General features: G+C 42.0%; 1 protein-coding gene across 2 annotated transcripts in view; it reads left to right on the top strand.

Moving 5' to 3' along the window:
* ctnnal1 (catenin (cadherin-associated protein), alpha-like 1) overlaps positions 1 to 20713 on the top strand; it is a 50119-nt gene that overhangs the window by 10933 nt on the left and 18473 nt on the right. Inside the window, exons 1-2 of one of the 2 annotated variants that reach the window (XM_080485176.1) lie at positions 10499 to 10605; positions 16936 to 17125. In XM_080485176.1, the coding sequence (XP_080341302.1) occupies positions 10597 to 10605; positions 16936 to 17125 (199 nt within the window). In that variant the 5' untranslated portion in view covers positions 10499 to 10596. Of the gene's footprint in view, positions 1 to 10498; positions 10606 to 16935; positions 17126 to 20713 lie in introns of those variants that run through there. The other variant, XM_080485175.1, reaches the window with a different exon arrangement.

Below are 20713 nucleotides of genomic sequence, written 5' to 3'. Positions count from 1 at the left end.
CTAAGAATTCCTGAGAGAGATCAAGACGGTGGTTTTCTTATTTCTTTTGTGTGAGCATCATACATCTACAGGGGGGATCCAGCAAAGTGTTAAAAGCACAATTGTAACAAGATAGCGTCTAAAACATTGTGAAAAGACTCTGAGCCAAGAATAGGACACTATCATTTCAACCTGAAACTGATAAAATTGCACAGAAGCAGAAGTCTGAATAAATCAGGTATTGCTCTCAAAAACTGTACAGAATAAACCCAGATTTCAGGTTGTTCTTAAATCCAGTACGCAGTGACAGAAACCAAACACAGCAGTGCAGACTGGCAAATGATAGTAAACAATAAGTTGGTGTAGCTTGCATAGTAAATATATTAAGGCAGCTACTGTTGCTGGCTTATCAACAAGATTGCAGATGTCGTTGTCCTTTTTCCCCCCAACTCTAGTGATATATGTGTATATGTGATTGATGACTTCTAAAGACCTGAAAGCTGTCTGTACTTATAGGGGAGTTCAAATCTTCTTTCTGTTTCTGGATGACTGGTACCACAATCTGACAGTCGTTCTGGTTTGCCGGTTGTACGTGTGCACCTAATGACACATACTCAAAGTGGCAACACCTATAAATAAGTTAAAGTCAGCCTCATCCTATAAATACAGCTGTGGTTGTTACAGATATTCAGTTGGGTCAGTGAACAGCTAAATGTGGCATTTGAGGGGCAAATGGTTAAAATACATAATTTTCATTTAAATGAGGCAGTTATTTAATAGGTGAACATGCTTATGTTGAACCTTATTTTTGTGTATACATGCTTGTGGAGAAGTACATTGTGGTACTAGTGAAAATATTGTATTCTTTTTTTTTAACTTTAAATAGTGCATTGACAAAGTCTAACTCGTAGTCATAGATATGTAGAGGAAACATGTTCTTTACACCTCTATAAATGTGTTAGAAGGACCCCATGCGTGTCACAGTGCAGGCCATTATGCAGTTAAGTGAGGAGGGGCTGCATTCCTTCGGGGGCTCATATTTCCAGCTCCTACAATGTGCATCGGTGTGTGCAGCGTCTGAAACTGTGTCTATGTATTCTTTATTGGGGCATCACAACCGGGGTGAAATGTCAAAGTCTCAAAGGGTGAGACCTTTATGCACTCCCATACAGACTGGTATGCATGAGTTAGTGCTTCCCCCGGGGACTCGGCCTCGTTCGCTCACCACTTTCATCAGTGATAGATCCTACTCACAACCCCTACTCCCGTGACATACTTCATTGATTTATCAATGTAGTCATTCACATTTTATTGGCTGTTTCTTCTCATATGTCAAAGTTTCTCTAAGATTTGTTTCACTCTGGAGAGAATTTATGGCTTTGTGGTCATTTTCCTGACTTGACATCTTACCTTTCTTTAACCTGGAGGAAATTTCAGTCCTCAAAATCGAGAGGACTGCAGTCCCGCTGACATTTCTTTTTATTTAATTTGTTCCTCGCAGAGGACACACAGACCAAATATGCTTTCTTAGCATTTGTATTCAACAAAAGCAAGATATATTAAGCCCGTAATAAGCCACCATCAGGTGTATTAGGTCAGCACCCTCCAAGCAACCAATGCAGTCAGTCCTTTTATTCTGCAGAAAGGCTGTCACAGTGCCTGGTTAAGCCACATTCACACAGTGTTCACCGCACACTATTATTTGTCCATTACTTGTAATTACCCATCATGATGACTGATGGAATGTTTTCGTGGCTGAGTTGGCAAGCAGTTGGGATTATCCTGTTGAGGACTTTATACAATTACTCAGTCATTAAACACGGCTCAGCGTGAGGACAACCTTGGAGGGGGGGCAGCAGCTTGCCAGTGGCTTGTTCGCACTTCCAGGTTAGTCAGACAGATTGTTGTCATCGTGCGAGGTCGGATCTACGGAAAGTGACTGGAGGACAAGTGTTTGAGCTGTGGCGGCTGCTTTCTGTCCTCTCTTGGGAGTGTCAACATATCCCCACACGGTGTTATCCTGTGATTTCTGTTTCACAAAATGCGCTGATGACAATGAAAAATCTGAAGTTCAAAGTGTCTCCTCTTGTGGTTATATCCCAGGCTCGCAGGTAGATGATTGATCTGGTGACGCGTCAATGATCGGCTGCTTCGATTAACAGTTCCACCTCTTTTCACTGCTACTCATCAATCTCACCGAGATAATTAAATGGCAGGATGGAAGAATACAATAGAGTCTCATCAGGAGCTCAAAGTATGCCCTTTTCGTGGGCTTTCATATCAAGTTTCAACAACACAAAAATGTGGTGGGTGATAATCAAAGTTTGTTTTGAGATAACATGAAAGTAGAAGCACTGCTTTGGGCCACATTGTATTATTTTTTAGCCTTTTGAATGGTGTCAATGAAAAAGATTAGTCACAGCCATGGCAGTTTTTTATTTATTTTTCTCACTAGTTTCACTTGTTGCTTTAGAGGGTGTTTCATCTTGCAAGGTGAAACCGATCTAAATTATTCAACTTGTAGGGTAAAATTGATTTTATGGTTGAGTTTGTGCAGTCTGTCATCTCTCATGCACATTACATAGCAGCAAACACCTTGAGATTGTAGGATTTAGCTATTCGATAATATAAGATTTTGGTCTGCTATACCACTGCAACAGCAGTTCTGTATGTGAAACCCTCCAAAAAGGCATTTCTGCTCCTTTGCTGATATGAATTTTCAGTTACAGAGCCACACATCACACTAAATGAAACTAAATAGGACCGTAAAGTACGCAGGCTTATGAGGCACGCTGTTTGGAAGTTGTAAACTTTCTCCTGAATGCTGCCAGCTGCCGAATCTGATTGAGACTTTGAAGACCTCACACACAGCTGTCACATGTGATGGCCCAATGTTCCCCTGCTGTGCTTTGCTTCCTTTGTTAGGTTACATTTCCTTGCCAGATTAAACAATTACCATATCCTCACTCTAGGGAAAGCATGAAACAAGCAGCCCTATGAAATAACCTGGTCTCCCTTGGAACAAAGAGCCCAGTGTCGCCTGGAGAAATCTGCGACTGCATACGGTGTACATTTCCAAATGGGTGGGATCTCATCTGCATCGCCTGCTGCCTGGGCTCGGAAGGTCTTTGATATTGCGTCTTGGATGTTTTGCGAAAACTTGCCTACATCAAAGACATCTCTGCTGTCAGGCTTGCTATATTGGTTTCGCTGCAGTAACTGGTAGAGCCACGTTAAAACAAGTGAGAAACTCAGTGTCGTCATTATCCACTGTTCGAGGTTGTTACATGCTGTCGACTTTACTCACACTCCGGGAGATTTGGTTAATGTACCCTTTACCTTGTACCTTTTACCATTAAGGCATACATTTTTTTTGTTATGTAAACAATGGCATGTGCGCTTTGGTCATTCACTTCCTCTGGAATATTTATCATTTCTGTAGTCCTGTGTTATGGTCAGCTGCATAATAACTATTATCGTCTGCTTACTGGAAGGGAAATGTTTCGCCCATCAACTAAATCTGCACTAATGATACACCAAAAGAGATGTGTGACTTATGGATTTATTTTTCATTTGACAGCAAACCTCTTTTGCTTTGTGTTTTGCTCAAAACATATCCATCTAAACTACAAATGCTCAACTATTCCTTTGAAAAGCTCATTAACGGGAGGTGATGCAATGTTTTTCTAACAGGCTGGGAAGTCGAATGTATTGAATGGCTGCACATTCACGGAGGCAGACAAAGTGCAGTGGCTCTTTTGATGGGCTTTTAAACTGAGCTCATAAAGGGCATCGCCTTTCGATTAATCTTGTGCAATCATAACGTATGACAAATTTGATGAAATTCTTGTTTGTTGTTCACCTGTAACCCACAAGTAATTGTTTGGGTTTCACAGCAAAACCAGGTCGTGTTCCACAACGGTAGTTAGTGCCACGGTCTGGTGGTCAGCAAACGGACGAGATCGATTCCCTTCCCGTCTTAGTTAACCTTGAATTGTGGTTAACAGAGCAAGAATTTAATCCACAGACATATTGTGTTTGTCTACCCCCCTGCAAGGACCACTGTATCAGAGGTTAATCTCACTAACAGTGACTCATCCTGTCCATTCGAAGTATAACTCTTAACTGGAAGCAGTTCAGTCCAAAGTTTTCAGATAAAGTAGAGTTTCCTGATGAAGATACATTTTGCTTTGTTTGGTCTGTACACCAGACCGGGTGTTTCTCTCTGTTTTAGCAGGCTTTCCTTCGTTGCTGTGTCCTCTCTGCCATGCTCTGGCCTATCTCGCCATCACAGCTGTCCATCTGTTTTTCTCCCAGGTTTATCATCCTCTGTTATCAGCTGCTGGTTCCTCTGGGCTTCCTGCACCTCATATCGGCCTGACTGATTACACTGTAGCAGTGCTTCGTTTCAGGAGATATTATGTGCTCCTGTCAGTTCTTCCACAAACAAACCGGGTCACTGAGGTTTTTCATCTTGCGATACATCCAGTCTGTCATCGTTTCACTTGCGCACTAACAAATTAGGAAAACTGTTATGGTCTTTACCAATAAAAGGAGACTGTTTCACTAACTGTCGGTTTAATTTAGCTTGTCAAAATTTGTTATCCCATAAACTGCCACAACCTCAGGTTGGAGTAACTCTGTAAGGCTCTTTGCTCAGCACACTCGGTGGGCCCACTTAATACTTGATAGATTTCCCATTACTTTTAGACAGCAGTGATGGAGTACCAGGTAGCACACTGCCTTTCCCCCCTTTTCCTTTGAGCTTCTCCTTCCTGAGTAGAAACAGTCTTCCCGCTATGGCACACAAATGGTAAGCCAGTCTGCTGCTAAGCCCCAGAGATGAATGCCTCTCCAATGTGAAACAATCACAAAAATGTAATCTGGAAACCCCGAGCCATGTTTTCATCCCTCTGTTTGGAAATCCATCTCTGAGAAGTTTCACAGAGGCTACGGATGCTTGAACCGTGGCAGAGCACCAAGGATCGATGCCAAACTGGGCGATAATTGGGATTATATTCGTCGTTTATTTGACAGCAAATGGTCCCTAGGAAAATGTGAGCTGTGTTTATTGGTTTGTCTGCTCTGTGCCAACTTTGCAATCTCGTCTGATGTTTTGTCTTGGCTGGTCTGCCCACACGTGTGGAGACGGAGCTGATTCACTGTCAGATTGCTTTAATATTGAGCCCATTGGCCTTCACAGTCATAGCAGTTGCATAAGGAAGAACTGCTCACTTCAGACCAGGCTCAAAATATGTTTAGATCTAGCGTTTGACTTACTCTCCCTTTTTTATGATTTGTGTGTTTTTGGCATTCTTTCAAAGGCTGACCCAACAAGAAGAATTACAGGGGTCAGCAGTTTCCGCATAAAAATATTTGAATTTACATACCCATTGTGAAGTTGCTGGAAGAGCTGTGTCCAGTGAAATAAATCAGCATTTTTCATTATATCCAAGGGGGCTTCCTGGTTAGTCAGCTAATTTAGTCAAGCCTGACATAGTTTTCACAAAAAAATGATGCACATTGCAAAAACATTTGCAGTTGTGCTCATCAACAAAATGCTGATATGATGGAGGGGCGCGGGGGGGTTATTGTGTGACACGTTGCTGTGCCCTCTCACTTAACTACTAAATGGTTAGATCCCATCTCATATTCAAATGGAAAGTCATCGTCACCTTGGAAGATCTATGTGAGAAGAGAGAAGAAGGGACAGTTTTCAGCATGGACTTTTATTGGAATACTAGTGATTAAACAGTTTCTTGAATTTGTGATTCAAGTCATCGTGGCCGGAGCTGAGATCAGATCCTCCAGAGCAACAATGGAAAGCTGAGCATGAAAGCAGTCTTAGGCCCTGCTTTAGTCTACAATAGTACATTTTTAATCAAATGGGGAAATGATTTGTAAAACAACAAAAAGAAATGTAATCTGGTGTTTGTCAGTGCAGTCTAGAAATCCATCTCTTCATCCATCTTCTATACCGCTTTAGCACAAACACAGAGACACAGACAACCACACACACACACACATTCATACCTAAGGTTAATTTAGAGTCACTAACTAACCTCACATGCATGTTTTTGGACTGCGGGAGGAAACTGCAGTGCCCAAAGGAAATCCACTCATTCAGAACAAAGTCAGAGAATAGTCTTATTTGTTTTGGTCAAAGTGTAAAAATGATACTCATGCTGGGAGAAGCTAACAGGCAACATTTTGGTTACATATTCAATCTACACTACAGACATCAGAGTCGTATAAATCTTAGGATTTAATTTTTGACAAGATAATGTATATTCGCAATGTAAATTTTAATCTTAATTTTAAGGTCTAAACACAGACAATCTTGGTTTTATTATGAATTTAAAGAATAGTATAAAAGCGGTCATCCAAAATGCTCATTAGCAAGCAGGATTTCTAAAGTGAAGAAATATGCTTAAACATTTGGAAATATATATATTTAAAAAAAAAAAAAAAGTATATATAAACACACTGCCGCCGATAGTCCCTGCAAAGCAAACGTTTAGGGCACAGAGGAGACACTGTCAGAGCATGAAAAGCCTTGTGTAATTAGGGCTTGATGCCGAGGTGAGCCACCGCCTCAGGCTGCTCTGTATCTGATACTGACCCCCACAGTATATTCCTGCGCTGCTTCCCCAGGTACAGTGCAGGAGGGAGCCTCTGAACTGTGAGGGCAATAGGAGCAAGATTGACCCAGCAGTTGGGCTTTGTTCAGGGCACATCTCTACTCTCCTTGCTTGACCCTCTCCCTGACTTTCCTTTTGTCTCTCTCTCTCTCTCTCTCTCTCTCTCTCTCTCTCTCTCTCTCTCTCTCTCTCTCTCTCTCTCTCTCTCTGTTTCGGTCTCTCTCTGTCTCCCTCCCACCTACTATCCTGAGAATTACGTGAGCAAGGAGGAATGAAAAGATGCATTGTGCTGAGTTGAATAGGGTGTGTGTGTGTGTGTGTGTGTGTGTGTGTGTGTGTGTGTGTGTGTGTGTGTGTGTGTGTGTGTGTGTGTGTGTGTGTGTGTGTGTGTGTGTGTGTGTGTGTGTGTGTGTGTGTGTGTGTGTGTGTGTGTGTGTGTTCAGGGCTCTTTTCTTCATGCTGCCACTGTGCAGCTATGCAGATACTTTGGCCTTGGCATGCTGCTGTGGTCTGAAGAGCAGGGAACGTTTTTTAACCAGCAATATTTTTTCCATCCTCTCCATACGGCAGAGTCCAGTGTCGCATGCGCCACAGACACACAAAGCGTGCTCTGACAGCACCCGTGGCATATTTTGCTGCTGAAAAAAAACTTTTTCTCTAGAAAGAGGCTTCATTTCTCTCAAACTTTATAAAAGTTGTTTTAGTCACTGAATAATGTAGACAGTGAAGCTTAGTCAACTCAAACTACAACGTGCTCTGGACATTGCTTCAGGCTGCTACCTTGACATCAGGTTGGGGACCAAAAGCCACAGCCTCAACACAATATAGCAGACAGTGAGCCAGCAGTGTTTATGTGAGGCTTTACGCTGTGGAAACACAGAGAATGAATCTAGATTTCATCATGCCCCATTTTTAATCCTTAAATAACTAAGAACTGTCTCCCCTAAACGGAGATCTGTTGTTATCACTTCAGGCAATGCAGTGATAGGAACAGATTATTGTTGTTTTCTTGTTGGTGATTATATATTACAGACAGCATAGACACTTTGATTGAACTCTCAGCTCTCATTTTGAAAGAAATACGTGCATAGCACAGATTAAAACACAGCCAAAGCAGGTCGTACACGTCTGTGCAGACTTTTAAACTCATTATCTTGTCCTTTTATCTTATGGATCCTGATGTACACTGGACGTTGTGCTTTATGGAAATCTGGACCTTTATATTTTATTCAAGTTGAAAGAAAAATGTTTTTCTTTGGGGGGGATTAAACAAAAACGGTGACCATACAAAAATGAAGCCCCACCTAATTGTAACATATCTAGGAATGTGATTGTTTATGGTCAAAGCTTTGTTCATCATGTGGAATCAATTGAATAAAAGACGTTCAAGAAATACTTAGAACCGATTCAGTGTGATTCACCCTGGGTCACAAAAGAAACGCGATACGGGGGTCATTGTCCTTCTTAAGTGATTTGTAATATGCATTGGTACACAGCTAGTTATCATTCATCAGCGATAACCTTTCTCGTTGATGTTTGCTGTGGATTCACTCTGCCTGTCCACATATTCAAATGTCAACCCTGATTGCTGAGCCAAAGCTTGAAGGCCAAGCGGTGCCCTTTTCTCTAACACCTCCAACCAGCTAGAGTCTGATAGATTTCCAAACTCTACTGCTACCCCGTGTTCTGTTGAGGCTGTCCTTACTGTCCGTGGGTCGGTTTTTCATCCCCGTTTGCCTGCCCACGTATCTGCAAGCCTCATTACTCCCCCACTTCTGTCTGTCTGCCTCCATCAGTGTCTCCGCACGCTTGTCTGTCTCGCTGGCTGAATGTCTGTTGGCACGCGCGAGCGAGTCGGCTAAGGTTCATGTCATGTGCTCATCTTCTGATTTGTAACCTTTGTCACATGTCGCCCGCTTTCTTGCCCGTCATGTTTACTGACGCTCTCCGCCGCCGAGACTTTAATCAAACAAAGAAAACTGGCTCCAGGAGCTCCAGGATCACCGGCAGATGACAACACCGTCAAAAACAAAACAAAGCTGCCAATTACAGCTCGCTTGAGCAGTAATATACTTTTACAACTTTGCATTCATATATGAAGAAAATGTACTACGTGGTTTATGAATAAACCTCATCATTCATCTATCTTCTACAGGGAAGACAGAGATCAATACTATAATGATAAAAAAAAATTCTAACTGCAATAAATTCCACAAACATGATCTGAACTGAACGGGTAATGAAAATAAGTTTGCGTGTGACTCAAATATGCATTCAAAAAATTTTTAACTTTCCAATATGCCATAATGCAGTGTGACATTTTTTTATTTTTTTTCACAAGTTGGGAGCAGTATTTTTAAAGTCAGGCTGCTATGAAGCTCATTTAAAGGCGGATAAAGGAGGGAAGAGAAGAGTGATGCTCGACTTCTCTCTGTGAGATCCGTAGGTTCATTACAAATAGCTTAGAGTCTGTGTGAGCCGATAAGACTCACTTTCACTTTTTTTCCACCTGTTTCCCCGACTTCCCTGTCCCATGCACTGAGTCATTAAAAAGTATTTATTGTGTTTATGCAGAAGTTATTAGGTGAGCATCCAGACAGACTTACACTGTTCATGGTAATAATTATAGCAGCCACTTATTTTCTCTGAATTACAGAAAACATGGTGGATGTCTCACACGAGGCAAAATGTTATGCCAAGTCAGTACTGGGTGAATTCTTTCCATTGTACCTTTCTGGTTTATGTTGATGCTTATGGGGTTTTAGAATCGTTTCAGACATTAAAATTCCCACAACAACTCCTCGGGTGGCAGCTGACAATGGTGTGTTTGCTTGTGTGTGTGTGTGTTTGTGCGTTCATGCATGTGAGTGAGTGAGAGGGAGAATGTAACACGAAAGCAGTTATATATATGAGGTCTAATTCCAAAAGAATGCATGACCAGTGGAGACTACATATGGAGGTGGTTTGGGTCGGCTTTAATGCCAACTTGAACTGCAGCATTGTGGATATAAATTCAACAAGGTAAACCAGAAGACTTTGTTTGTCTTTGGTGCATTTTTCTCCAAGTAACTTTCCATTGTGTGTGAAAGCAGCTGAAAGAGCAGAAAACAGGTTCTTACATTTCTCAGTTTGTCAACGTGGGTACTTAAAATGATGACCTTTGAGTGGATTAATTTCTTTGGAGAATAATAGAGTCTGTGCTCTCTGACTTCTAAGTCATTGCAGTGAAAGAGTGGGATGGTGCAGTAGCTGAACTCTTGAATATTCCTGCTGGTATGCTCACGTGGCTTTACAGTGAACCCTAAAGGATGCAGCAACATTGCAAGTTACTGGAGTGTGCTGCAGCAGTGCAGCTCAGGGGACACGCTTCAATCACTTACTGTGCACAGGAGGCTGATAGAGGAGAGAACGATGAAGGCGAAAAAGAAGAGTGCTGAAGTCACAAGGGAGGGGATTTTTTAAAGAGAGGACACCAGATATTCTGTGAGGAAGAAGGGAACACAAAGTGGAGTGTGAGGGACATGTGACATGTCCTTCTTTATCTGCTCCCCCTCCTAAAGAAATCTGCATATGCTCTAATCCCCCCTACCTGGTCTCCCTTTTCATCTCCTCGTATTCTCAGCTCTGCCTGTCGACCAGCGCGGCATCGACCTCCTGTCTGCTCATGGCCAATTTGGAAGGAATTTGCTGGCCCATTAAAGTGCATGTTCAGTGCAACTTTCATCCCTTTCCTCTTAAGTCTCTTTTTTTTTTTCCCCCTCGACTCGTCCCCAGTGAAAGCCCAGCCACGTCTCTCCTTGCTGCAATGGAGACCAAACTCTAAACTTTTTCAAGGGTACCACAGAGCAGATTTAAAAACAAAAGTAAAGCCCGGAGACCTTCCGGAGAAATCCACATGAATGAGACAAACTGATAGCATCCTTCTGAATGCAGTTCTCCCTGCAACAGTGATCCCTTTGTGCTGTAATTGGCTGAAATGAGATCTGTAAGTATGCGTTTTCTTGTTTTACAAAGTGATCCATATGCTGTTGAGTTAATGCAATGAGACTTGAGACTTGTATACCAGGACAGAGTTGCATAACTTCCTTCAGAAGATTTTCATTCTCGCTTTTTTTCCCCCCCTTGTTCTGTCCCCTTTCCTCTGCACGTTATACTGCCCAATTATTTTCTTCCCATGTATAAAAAGTCTGACATACAGCAGTGCTGCAGCCAAGTATTTATATCTGCAAACACTTGCTTCTATTCATCCATCGTTTAAACAGCTTTGTCCAACCTGGGGTTATGGAGTGCTCGATCCCAATGAGATAATGGCAAAGGAGGGTACACCCTGGACAGGTCACCAGTTCCTCACAGGGAAAACACAGAGATACTCTCACACACTCACATTCACACCTTCTGGTAATTTAGGGTCACAGATTAGCACATTTGTACTGTAGGAGAAAATTGCAGTGCCTTAAGAAAACCCATGCATGAACTGAAGCGACACGCAAGCTCTCCACTAAAAGACCCTATGACCCAACTTGGATTCAAACCGGAGACCAACCATGTTTGTGCTGTGACTCACACTCATCTATTTTCCCTCGTAGATGTTGTCATTTCCTTAGAAATATGTTTCTAATGTTGTTTTTAAAATAAAATCCACTTTGCAGCCTGGTGGTCTCAGCAGGTTTAGTCCCGCTGAAAGGAAATAACAGATACAATTTAGACAAATAAGCAGGCAAGCTCGCAAAGCCAGCAGTCATTGTGATGAACATCTACAATATGCATTTAATAAGATCCCCCAGCAGGCCTCCGGGATCGGCTTGTTCACACTCACTTTTATCTGGCTAGCGCTGTCGAAAGGACTTTTTTTAGTTATTAAATAACAGGACTGACACAAATTCCCCCCAGGAGGAAAGACTTCCAATTGATCTGCTTGGAGTAATCCACTTTTTTTTTTTTTTTCCCAGAGCCACACCTATTTATCGGCAATTTTCTTGAGAACGGAGCAAAAAAATGGTCAGAGATAATGGCTCCGATAAAACTTCCTCCCAAGCATTGCTATTCAGTGAAACTCAGCCAGTAGCCACGGGAGGCAGCCGCAAATGTTTCCAGCTTTTGTCGTGCTCTGATTTATAGTCATTCTCTGTGTCCTTGAGGTGTTGGTCCCGATTTAACGCTAACCAGCACATTCATGTATTGTGTTGCTCAGAGTTGGTCGCTGTTCATGCTTTTAATGGCCTTGTAATTGTCATCCTAATAATACACAACAAAGAGATGAGAGTTGAGTCGTTGAGAATTAACTGGTTGAGTACCAGAGGGAGAAAATTGTGAAAAGGGGATGAACACGTTAAGGCTTATAAAACCTTCTCTGAGATCACAAATGTTGAGGACTTCCTGATGTCCCTTTTAGGGGAAGTCTTTCAGAGGCAAATTGAGAAAGTCAGAAACACTTGACAAATGACCATATACATCCCAACCGCCACATTTTTGTTAAAATAGATGAAGCTAATTTTCTCTGCAGTGGATGTCTTTGTATTCCGGCCAGTGAATAACTGGGAACCTAACAAAACCAGGAAAGAGGGTTTTATTTTCTTTCCTTTTTTTTTCAACCAGCCTGTGAAGGTAGTCTCTCATCCCGCGTCAATAAACAAATCTGTTGTGCTTCTGGCTTTGCATCTGAAGCAACATTTGTGCTTATTTAACAGATTCTGTTCTGTGTAAAATCCTCAGTAGGTTTCACAGGCTTTGGGCAGGATCCTGCTTGGTTGGTCGAGCTCATGGGTATTGAGGCGCTGCAGTAATGCAAGAGAGCACAGCAGTCTGGTAGAGAGAGGCTGTGAGTCAAACAAAGAAATGAGGAGTGAACTGGAAAGAGGCGTTTTCAACGTATAGGCAGTATACTGTGCACATGGAACCTTTGGAAAGCAGTTTCAATCATTGGAGCAACTGTCTATGTGGAGCTTAGATCAATATTTTAGTTGTATTGACTTTTGTGAAGTTTGCCTTCTTGTCTCTTTTTAGATTTGTTTGGTTTTACAAAGCTCCTTGAGGTGTAACAAACTTCTGACTTCGCTTCTCAGAATACATTTTAGAAGCTATAGCTCATCAAATCTTGCTTCTTCTTTTTTTTTTTTTTTTGTCTTACATCCATGTGATTCGGTATGAAGTTTTCCTCCTCTCCTTAGTTGTTTGCACACTGCTGCATTCCTTTTCGCAGCACTGTCACCACTCTTGCTGCAGGAATTTATTTCGTGTTGCACGGCAGCGCCTGCATCCTTGTGAGAATGCATCACACACAAAGCAAGGTCCACTTGGAAAAACATTTGCTCCTCAATGCTGCCAGTGGCGAGGATACAGAATTCAGTCAAAATACTGAATACTTTTAGGGGCTTGTCTAAAACTAGGTGTTTTTGTAAAAATACAGTTACTGATCATCTTTTTTGATTCTGCCTCTGGGGGGGATACAGGTACAACTGTGATACAAGCATGAACTCTGCTTCTGCACCATGAGCCTGACACAAGTGTTGTTGAGACATACACAAACAAAGGGGCCTCTCTTCTGTGATGGCACTGTATCAATATTATGTTTTCTCCTCCCTGCTCTGTTCCTGTTTGCACAGGCCAGCGAATGTACTGACCTAGTAATCCCTAATGGAGGAAATCCGAGGCAGTGGCTCCTCTCTGCTGTCTTTCTGTAATTTATAAAGACTTTTTTTTTTTTACCTTTATTTGTCTTTCACAGACCCACTATTTTACCCTTGTTAAACCAACCATGTCAAGCTCAGCTGCCTCAGTGTTGGAGAAGCTTTTTCTCACAGGGATATCTGTGTAAAGGTGTCTTTTTAAATGTCTCCTTCCCCTCCTGTGTATTCCCCCAGTCATTTTGCATCCAACTCTTTTTCCGTGTAATCTTCACTGTTATTACTGACAAGTTGCCATCCTCTCTCATGCCCTCTTCCCAGTTGGAGACTTGTTTTCGAAGTGTGCAAGCCTGAGAGTTCATATGCACCACCATGAGCCTGCTCTATTCCTCTGAAAAATCATGCATGCTTTATTAACATTCAGACATGCATGCGCCGGTGCTGAGTAAAATGCTTGCACCAGAAAGAGCTATTTTACATCTGAAAAGCTGGGTCTGTTGTGTAACATCAACTCTACCTGAGACTGAACAACAGTCTGCTCATAACATAAGTCTGAATCATGTGTCACAGTGCCCTGATTCCTTCTTTTGAGCCGCATATTGTCCACCCAGCTGGCATCGGTGGTTTCAAAAGGACTATCCTAGTCTGTGTGGATGAGTCATTGAAAAAGTCTGACCTCGCAGGAGTGAAATAGTAATGGGAGAATGATACCTGATGTGACAAGTAACGGACCAAAAGTAACTGCCTTATGAGCTTGTCCGTGTGTGAACCCGCTACAGAGCAATGCTCGGATAATGGACACAACCTGAAGTGTATTGGAGAACTATGGTGACACTATTAGATGGGTACTGACAGAGGAGAATCTGTAGGGGAAACAAAGGGAGCAGCAGGGTGCAGTGGGTTTATGTCAAGCATGTCTGTGGCATTTATGCAGCTTCTCATCAGCAGCTACTGAAGCTCATTATGTCATACTGAGCTTAAACGCATACATTGCTACAACTGCAGCCTTTCATTATTCTTTTAAGCACCTTTGTGGCCTTCACTTGTTGCATTGATAGCTTGGCTACAGCACGCCGTGTTCCGGATTATGTTAAAACAAACATTCACTTTGTTTTGGTGAACTCTTGCTTCTGGAGTTGTTTAATAACCCATTGCCTTTTTTTAAAAAAAACTTCACAGCACATTTACATACTTGGCAAACAAAAAAAATATATGTTTATATAAAAAAATCATGACTGATTGCTTCATATTCTACCGCCTATTAATAAGTCAAGTTTTTGTCTGTATATTTGAGTGTTAGAATTGAGTGAGAATATTGAAAATCACCATCATCACATTAGGAACCAGCCCCCCTTGCTTGATCCAGAAATGACAGCTGTGCTTCTGCAGCCACGTGGTGCTTTTCTTTGCTGGGCATCTGGCTCCTAGATCCTGAAAGCCAACAAAGCCCCAAAGGCTTGAGGTACCAGCAGACTGGTCGTGTGTGCGTCATCGATATCCCCTTGTAAAGATGGCTGAGATGGCAGCTGTGCTCAACTGGTCGTGTCCCTTTAAAAATCTAGCAGGGATGAGTTAAAGGGTGAGTGCGGTTTTGTGGTGCAACATTGTGCTCTTAACCTTCGTCATCAGAGTTAATATTTATATAAGGATGCATTCCACAGAAATACTTTTAATAGCAATTTAATGTTTCAAAACCTGGCCCAGTCATCACAATTTTTATTCTTTTTATCCATGTGACACTTTAGAATGCTTTGCATTGATGAGCATGTGACAGGTAAATAAGCATATAAAACAATACTATGTTCAGAAGGAGTAATTAAAAATAAGCGTTAAGCACTTTGGCCAACTGTGTTGTTTTAAAGTGCTTTATAAAGTGGAGTTGAGTTAATAGTTAATCTTTTTAATGTTCTGATACTACAGTGATCCAGACTTGCTATGCAGAGCAGATCCGGTGCAAAACTTTGATCAGTGTTTAACATGTCAGACTCCTTCTATGCGACTCAGTGGTCCCTGAAAAAACTGTCAGTGGAGGATGATGTGTGATGTACAGTTTAAATGTGGGTCATGTCTCACAGGAGAGCGGCTCTGAAAAGAATGCTGACTCAGCTTAATTCAGCTATTGGCACAGTGGCACATAGTCAGGGGGTGCTGTTCTGATACTTGTATAACTTTTGAGAAACAAATGCTCCTCTTACTGCGTAAGGTGTCTGTATGAATCGATGCATTTCAATCCCATGTAAAGAGATTCCTTTTCCAAGTTGTAACATGCTGAAAGTGATCGTTTGACTCTTTGAGTCGTTCCCGTTTCCAAGCGGGAGGCTGATCTGTAATTCTGTAATAGTCTTTCAAAAATAAACGTGAACACATTTCAAAGTGTTTCATTCAGATTCTTCTCTTTTCCTCTGCACAAAAGCAGAGAAAACGAGAAACGGCAGCCTGGAGAGAGAGTTGCATTCCTGTGTCAGGAAGCTGCTCGTTCAAACAGCCATCTGAGCTCGGCAGAGCCAGCGCGCACTCTGAACCCCACAAAGACTTTACTGTAAAAGATTCCCCACTTGGACCACCTGCAGCCATGAACCAATTAAAATCACCACCCACCACTTCCTGACCCAAATGGTTTGGCACAGACACACACACATGCCCGCACTGGCAGACGCACACTCGCACGCACAGTGGTAACAGCTGGAGCAAGTACAAGCAATCAATAAATAACTGATGATAATTGGCTCAACTCATTCACAATTGATATCCTCAATTACCACTAAGAGGATCCACCTGAGTTCAGTGTGTGTGTTTTCCTTTGTGCCCAGCGGTGGATTGTCTTGTTTATGTCACAGTAGACGTGCGCACGTCACAAAAGACTCGCACACGAGGCTGTTGAGTAGTTGTAAAAAAAAATAGCATAGCAACCTTTAAATAAATCCATGTTTGTATTATGTTTCAGTGTATATTTGCACTATGAATACATTAAAACTACATTTACTTCATTCTTTTCTCAAAACTTGGAACAAGTTGGTTTGAGAAAAACTAAAGGAAACTTTAACATAGTGCCATTTTTAACAATCCCTTCTGGTGCAAAATACAAGGACATGCTAAAATAAAACGTGTTCTCAATCTTTTGCCACACTGTGGCTCTCATAAACAAAAGCTTGTCTTTCCTCAAGAGACAATTTCTTCAGCGTGATAAGCCGCCATTGGCAGAGTTTGACTGTATGTTGGACAGCTCTGCTCCACACCAGGGATTGGTAAATGATTTTCCTCAGGGGTCACATGACATTGTTGGACTTCTGTGGGGGAGTCAGAAGATAAAGTAAGCTCTGCTGGGAATGTTACATGATGTTCATATACTTTGTCGAGTAAATCATTACTTATGTTCACATCCCTGTCTTGTTAGAAAAAAATCATACCTCTTTGTTGACTTAAAATAAATGTTGATCCTTAAATATTTGGTTTAAAGTAGTGTGAGCTTTTTTTTTTTTTTCTTTCGGAATCTTTCGGAGCTTTATAACAGATTTGCTGCCATTCCTATCATTGTTGGGGTTTAAATTAGTTTTTCTGCCTACTTATTTATGAAGATTCACTAGTATTCCTCTTTTTTGGCTTTTTAAAAAAACAAATTCAACCCATTTTATGACAAAACTTTCTGTCCGTCCCCCCCCCCCCCCCCCCCCCCCCCCTACACGTTCCTGCAGATCACGACTCTGATCAACCATAAAGACAAGCCAAAGAAGTCGGAGCGCACCCTGGCAGCTATACACAGGGTGGGACAGGCAGTGAGCGTGGCCGTGGGGCGATTCGTCTCCGTCGGCGAGGCCATCGCTGCAGAGAACCATGAGTTAAGGGACGAGATGGGTCAAGCCTGCTTCGAGGCTCGCCGAGCAGGTAGGACCGAACCTCATCACTATATTTTGTGGCTGTCGGAGCTTCTGTTGAAAAAAACGATGTTAATCGGTTTTCATCTCAAAGAATTTGTGAATACTGTCATGATAATGTAACGATCATATTTTTCTTCTGAGGGCGTATCGAGCTGGTCAGCCGATGAAGTGACTCGTTGTGGCTGCTTTCTTGAGGCAAACCATGTCGGTTCCATAAAGCATCAGGCATCACAGTGTTCTCAAATATCAGCAAATTTCCATTCGACTAGACAGCACTGATGTCCAACCGTATTACAGGAGGAGACCTCCCCAGAGTGCTCCAAAGGCACTGTTTTTATTAGGTTTGGATTGAAGGATGAAAAAAAACTGGGTGTTGTAAGCAGGCTTAGAAGGCAGAGCATAATGGACTCTGGTAGAAGGTTATTGAAAGATTTTATGCGTCAGGCTGTCGGTGGAATCAAAGGACTTGTAGCTTTTCTTTTATTCAGAGCCCCTGATAGCTTCTTTGTCATGTAGAGCCTTCAACTTGAGGTCACAATCAGAAAGTGTGTTTTTCTATTGACGGGTTGGCACTTACTATCTCTGCATTTCTGCATCTTTCACCTGTTCTGAAACATACATATAGAGTGGTGGACTTGACCTGTCCACAGTGAAGTCTCCCTTTCTCTTGACGTGCATTACAAGAGATTTCATTGCCCCGAAAACTAGACTAGGTCATTTATTTCGCAAAACTGGATAAAGTATTAAGTGGAAAGCTGTTTTGAAGAAACTGAGCCAGGAGGTTCAGAGGGTTGGTAAAAATGGCCGCCTGTGAGAAAAAATAGAAATACGTGCGTCCCCTTAATAGCACTCTTGACTATTATTAAATCTGGGAACGAGTAGCTGATGGTTTTGTCAAAAATGTATTCCTCTGACTGTTTTATAAAGTTTTGCCTTTGAGGCTTAAAAATCCACCCTAACGTGTCCTGCTCTCATTCCAAACAGCCTCCATTTAGATAGTTGTCACCACTCGCGAGGTGCAACTTTTCTCCATACCTGTCAGCTCCACTGTTATCAGCCAGAACAAGGGCCTCATTTGGCTTCCGACAGAGTCAACCGGAAACAGTATCGCACTGGATAAGAATTTAGACACAACACTGTGATAATGGGTTTATGCTGGAGGAGCCAGCTTGTGTAGCAAAGCGTTTAATCCTCACACAGCCCTGGTTTGTAAAGACGACTAAAACTCAGACAAAGACAGTGGCTGGTGGGAGGAGGAGAATAGGCTGATGAAATTGTGTGTGCATGTGTGTGTGTGTGCGTGTGCATGCAATGGTAAAATGAAGTGTGGATGTGTGTTGCACTCAGTGACTAATGTATTCCAGTTCTTGCTTTCCTCTCAGGAAGGTGTTTTCACAGTTTTCTTGTGCAGTTTTCCTGATAGACGCTATACAATTGCTACCTGAGTTTTTTTTTTTTGTTTTTTTTTAAGTTTTTGTCTGGTCGCCATTGGGGGGGAAAAAAAAAAAAAAAAAAGAAGATATATTGAGGGATGAACAAGAATGCCTCTTTAGATTTAAGTCTTCAGCAGAGAGTATGGCTAGTTAGTGAAGGATTGACATTTATTTAAAGTGGAACTGGAGGGAGAGTTTAATCAGGCCCGCTTTGGCCTTGTGTGCGATAATGAAAAATAAAAGCAGGCTGCAAGGACTAGTTTAATTAGATGCTACCCACCATCGGAGCAGTGGAGGGATCCATTGAGGGAGGTCAGTGAAGGCAAACTCTGTTGCATCTCTAAGTCTTTTTTTCCTCAGTCTCCCGGTGCCATTATCACATCGGCTCGGTGTTTCTCTCACTTTTTTTCTGCATCAGGGGTGATTACAGATGTCAGATATGGTAGGTGGAACCCAGATAAACTCACACAAGATACAGCCTGAGCGAGTGTTAAACATGTGAGCTCAAAGAGGACTACGGATGTCGGCTGATAAACTGGTATTAAGGTCTAATTCTCAACCGAGAAGTGTATGAACTCGTGAAATAGTAGCAGTTTTTATAAGTTAATAGTTTTCATACTACATACTGAAGCACAGTGGCGCTTTTAGCTCGCCTTGATATTCAGGCTGCAAAATACATTGCATTTTCTTTTCTTACTTATGCGTGTAGCACAAAACTGAATTGCAATAAATTCTACATTTCCACATACTTTGCAACATTCTACTTGCACTGTATATTTGGCAATTTTTTTACATTGGATTCAACTTCTTGCTGGATGAAAAATTTTAATTTGAGAACCCCATTGTAAAGGTAAAGACTTACAACAATGTCCTCCATCATTGAAATACTGAAGTAACAGTGGTATATGTCATTGCGCTCCACTAAATGACACTTGTTGCAAACCATCGCAGCAGGCAATGGAATCTGCCTGATCACAGATTAGTCTTTAATATTTTCATTTATGAGTAAAAAAACAAACAAAAAAACATCATTCATTAAAAATGTAGTATTTGTTTAACTTGTCCTTTCAGAACAAACACCTCATAACAATTGTTCAGACAAACCATTTCTATTGAAGATGGAGAGTAGATCATCGCCCCAAACCTTGGATTTCCAGCCTCTCTTTAGTAAACTTGGCCTGTTTTTGAACTGGTTCGGGGAGCTGGCTCAGTAAAGCAGCCTGTCGGATGCAATCTCCTCACCAGTGCTGCTTTTTATAAAGGACCAGCCAAACCAAATAGACAGGCCAAGCTGCGTGACCTGATACCGACCAACAGCCCCCTCCCCTACCACCCTTCAGTAAAAGAGAAAGCTCTCGCTTTCACTGAGATTTTCTTTCTCTGTTGCTCTTAACACTGTACACATTTCTCTTGATGGGACCGTTTGGTGATGGATTTTCAGCTTAGAAATTCCTCTACCTGGGATATCATGATCATGAAAGAAAAGGAAGGAAACAGGGCGCCAGAAAAAGAATACGTAGAAAGCTTTCCTGGGTCTAGGTTCAGGATCGGGTCGGCATAGCTCTGGTGTATCTTTGCTGAACATGATGTTATTGTGTTTTATCCCTTCCGGAAATTATCTTTAATACTCGAGGCGAAGAGTGGTCTATTTATGCCGCCATGCCGTCTGAACTAGCCAAACTCTGTCTGTGCATGCCCAAGTTTTTTACCCCTGAAATGGCAGCCAGGAAGCCTGCCAGCAGAGTTTGGATCAGGATGGCACCGTTGAATGAGGTACTGCTGTGTTTCATCCTCTAATATGAACTACCAGAAGTACAGAGAGGTACACTGGAAGACCGTTGTACTCAAATACACAGTAAAGGCCAATAAGGACACTTTTTACTGACTGAGATTCATACGTGTTCTGCTTTATGATTGGGTTCAGATATCAGGAGGTCATCGCAGAGACATTTCTGCCAGGAAACATTCTGCATCACCGGGGTTACCAAAGAGCTTCAGGGAAAATCTAGTGACAGTAGAAATGTGGGGGTCGGGGAGTTGGCTTTTCCCAGCAAGATCTTTATCTTAACTTTTATTTAAAAAAATAAATCATGTTAAAAACCATTGGAGGGTATGGCTAGTCGTCGTTTTGTCAAAGCACACATTTTTATCTCTTACCTCTT

Source organism: Lipophrys pholis, assembly GCF_963383615.2.
Source record: "Lipophrys pholis genome assembly, chromosome: 17".
Taxonomy (NCBI): domain Eukaryota; kingdom Metazoa; phylum Chordata; class Actinopteri; order Blenniiformes; family Blenniidae; genus Lipophrys; species Lipophrys pholis.
Note: the sequence above shows the minus strand (reverse complement) of the source record. Positions and strands in the feature narration are given on the sequence as shown.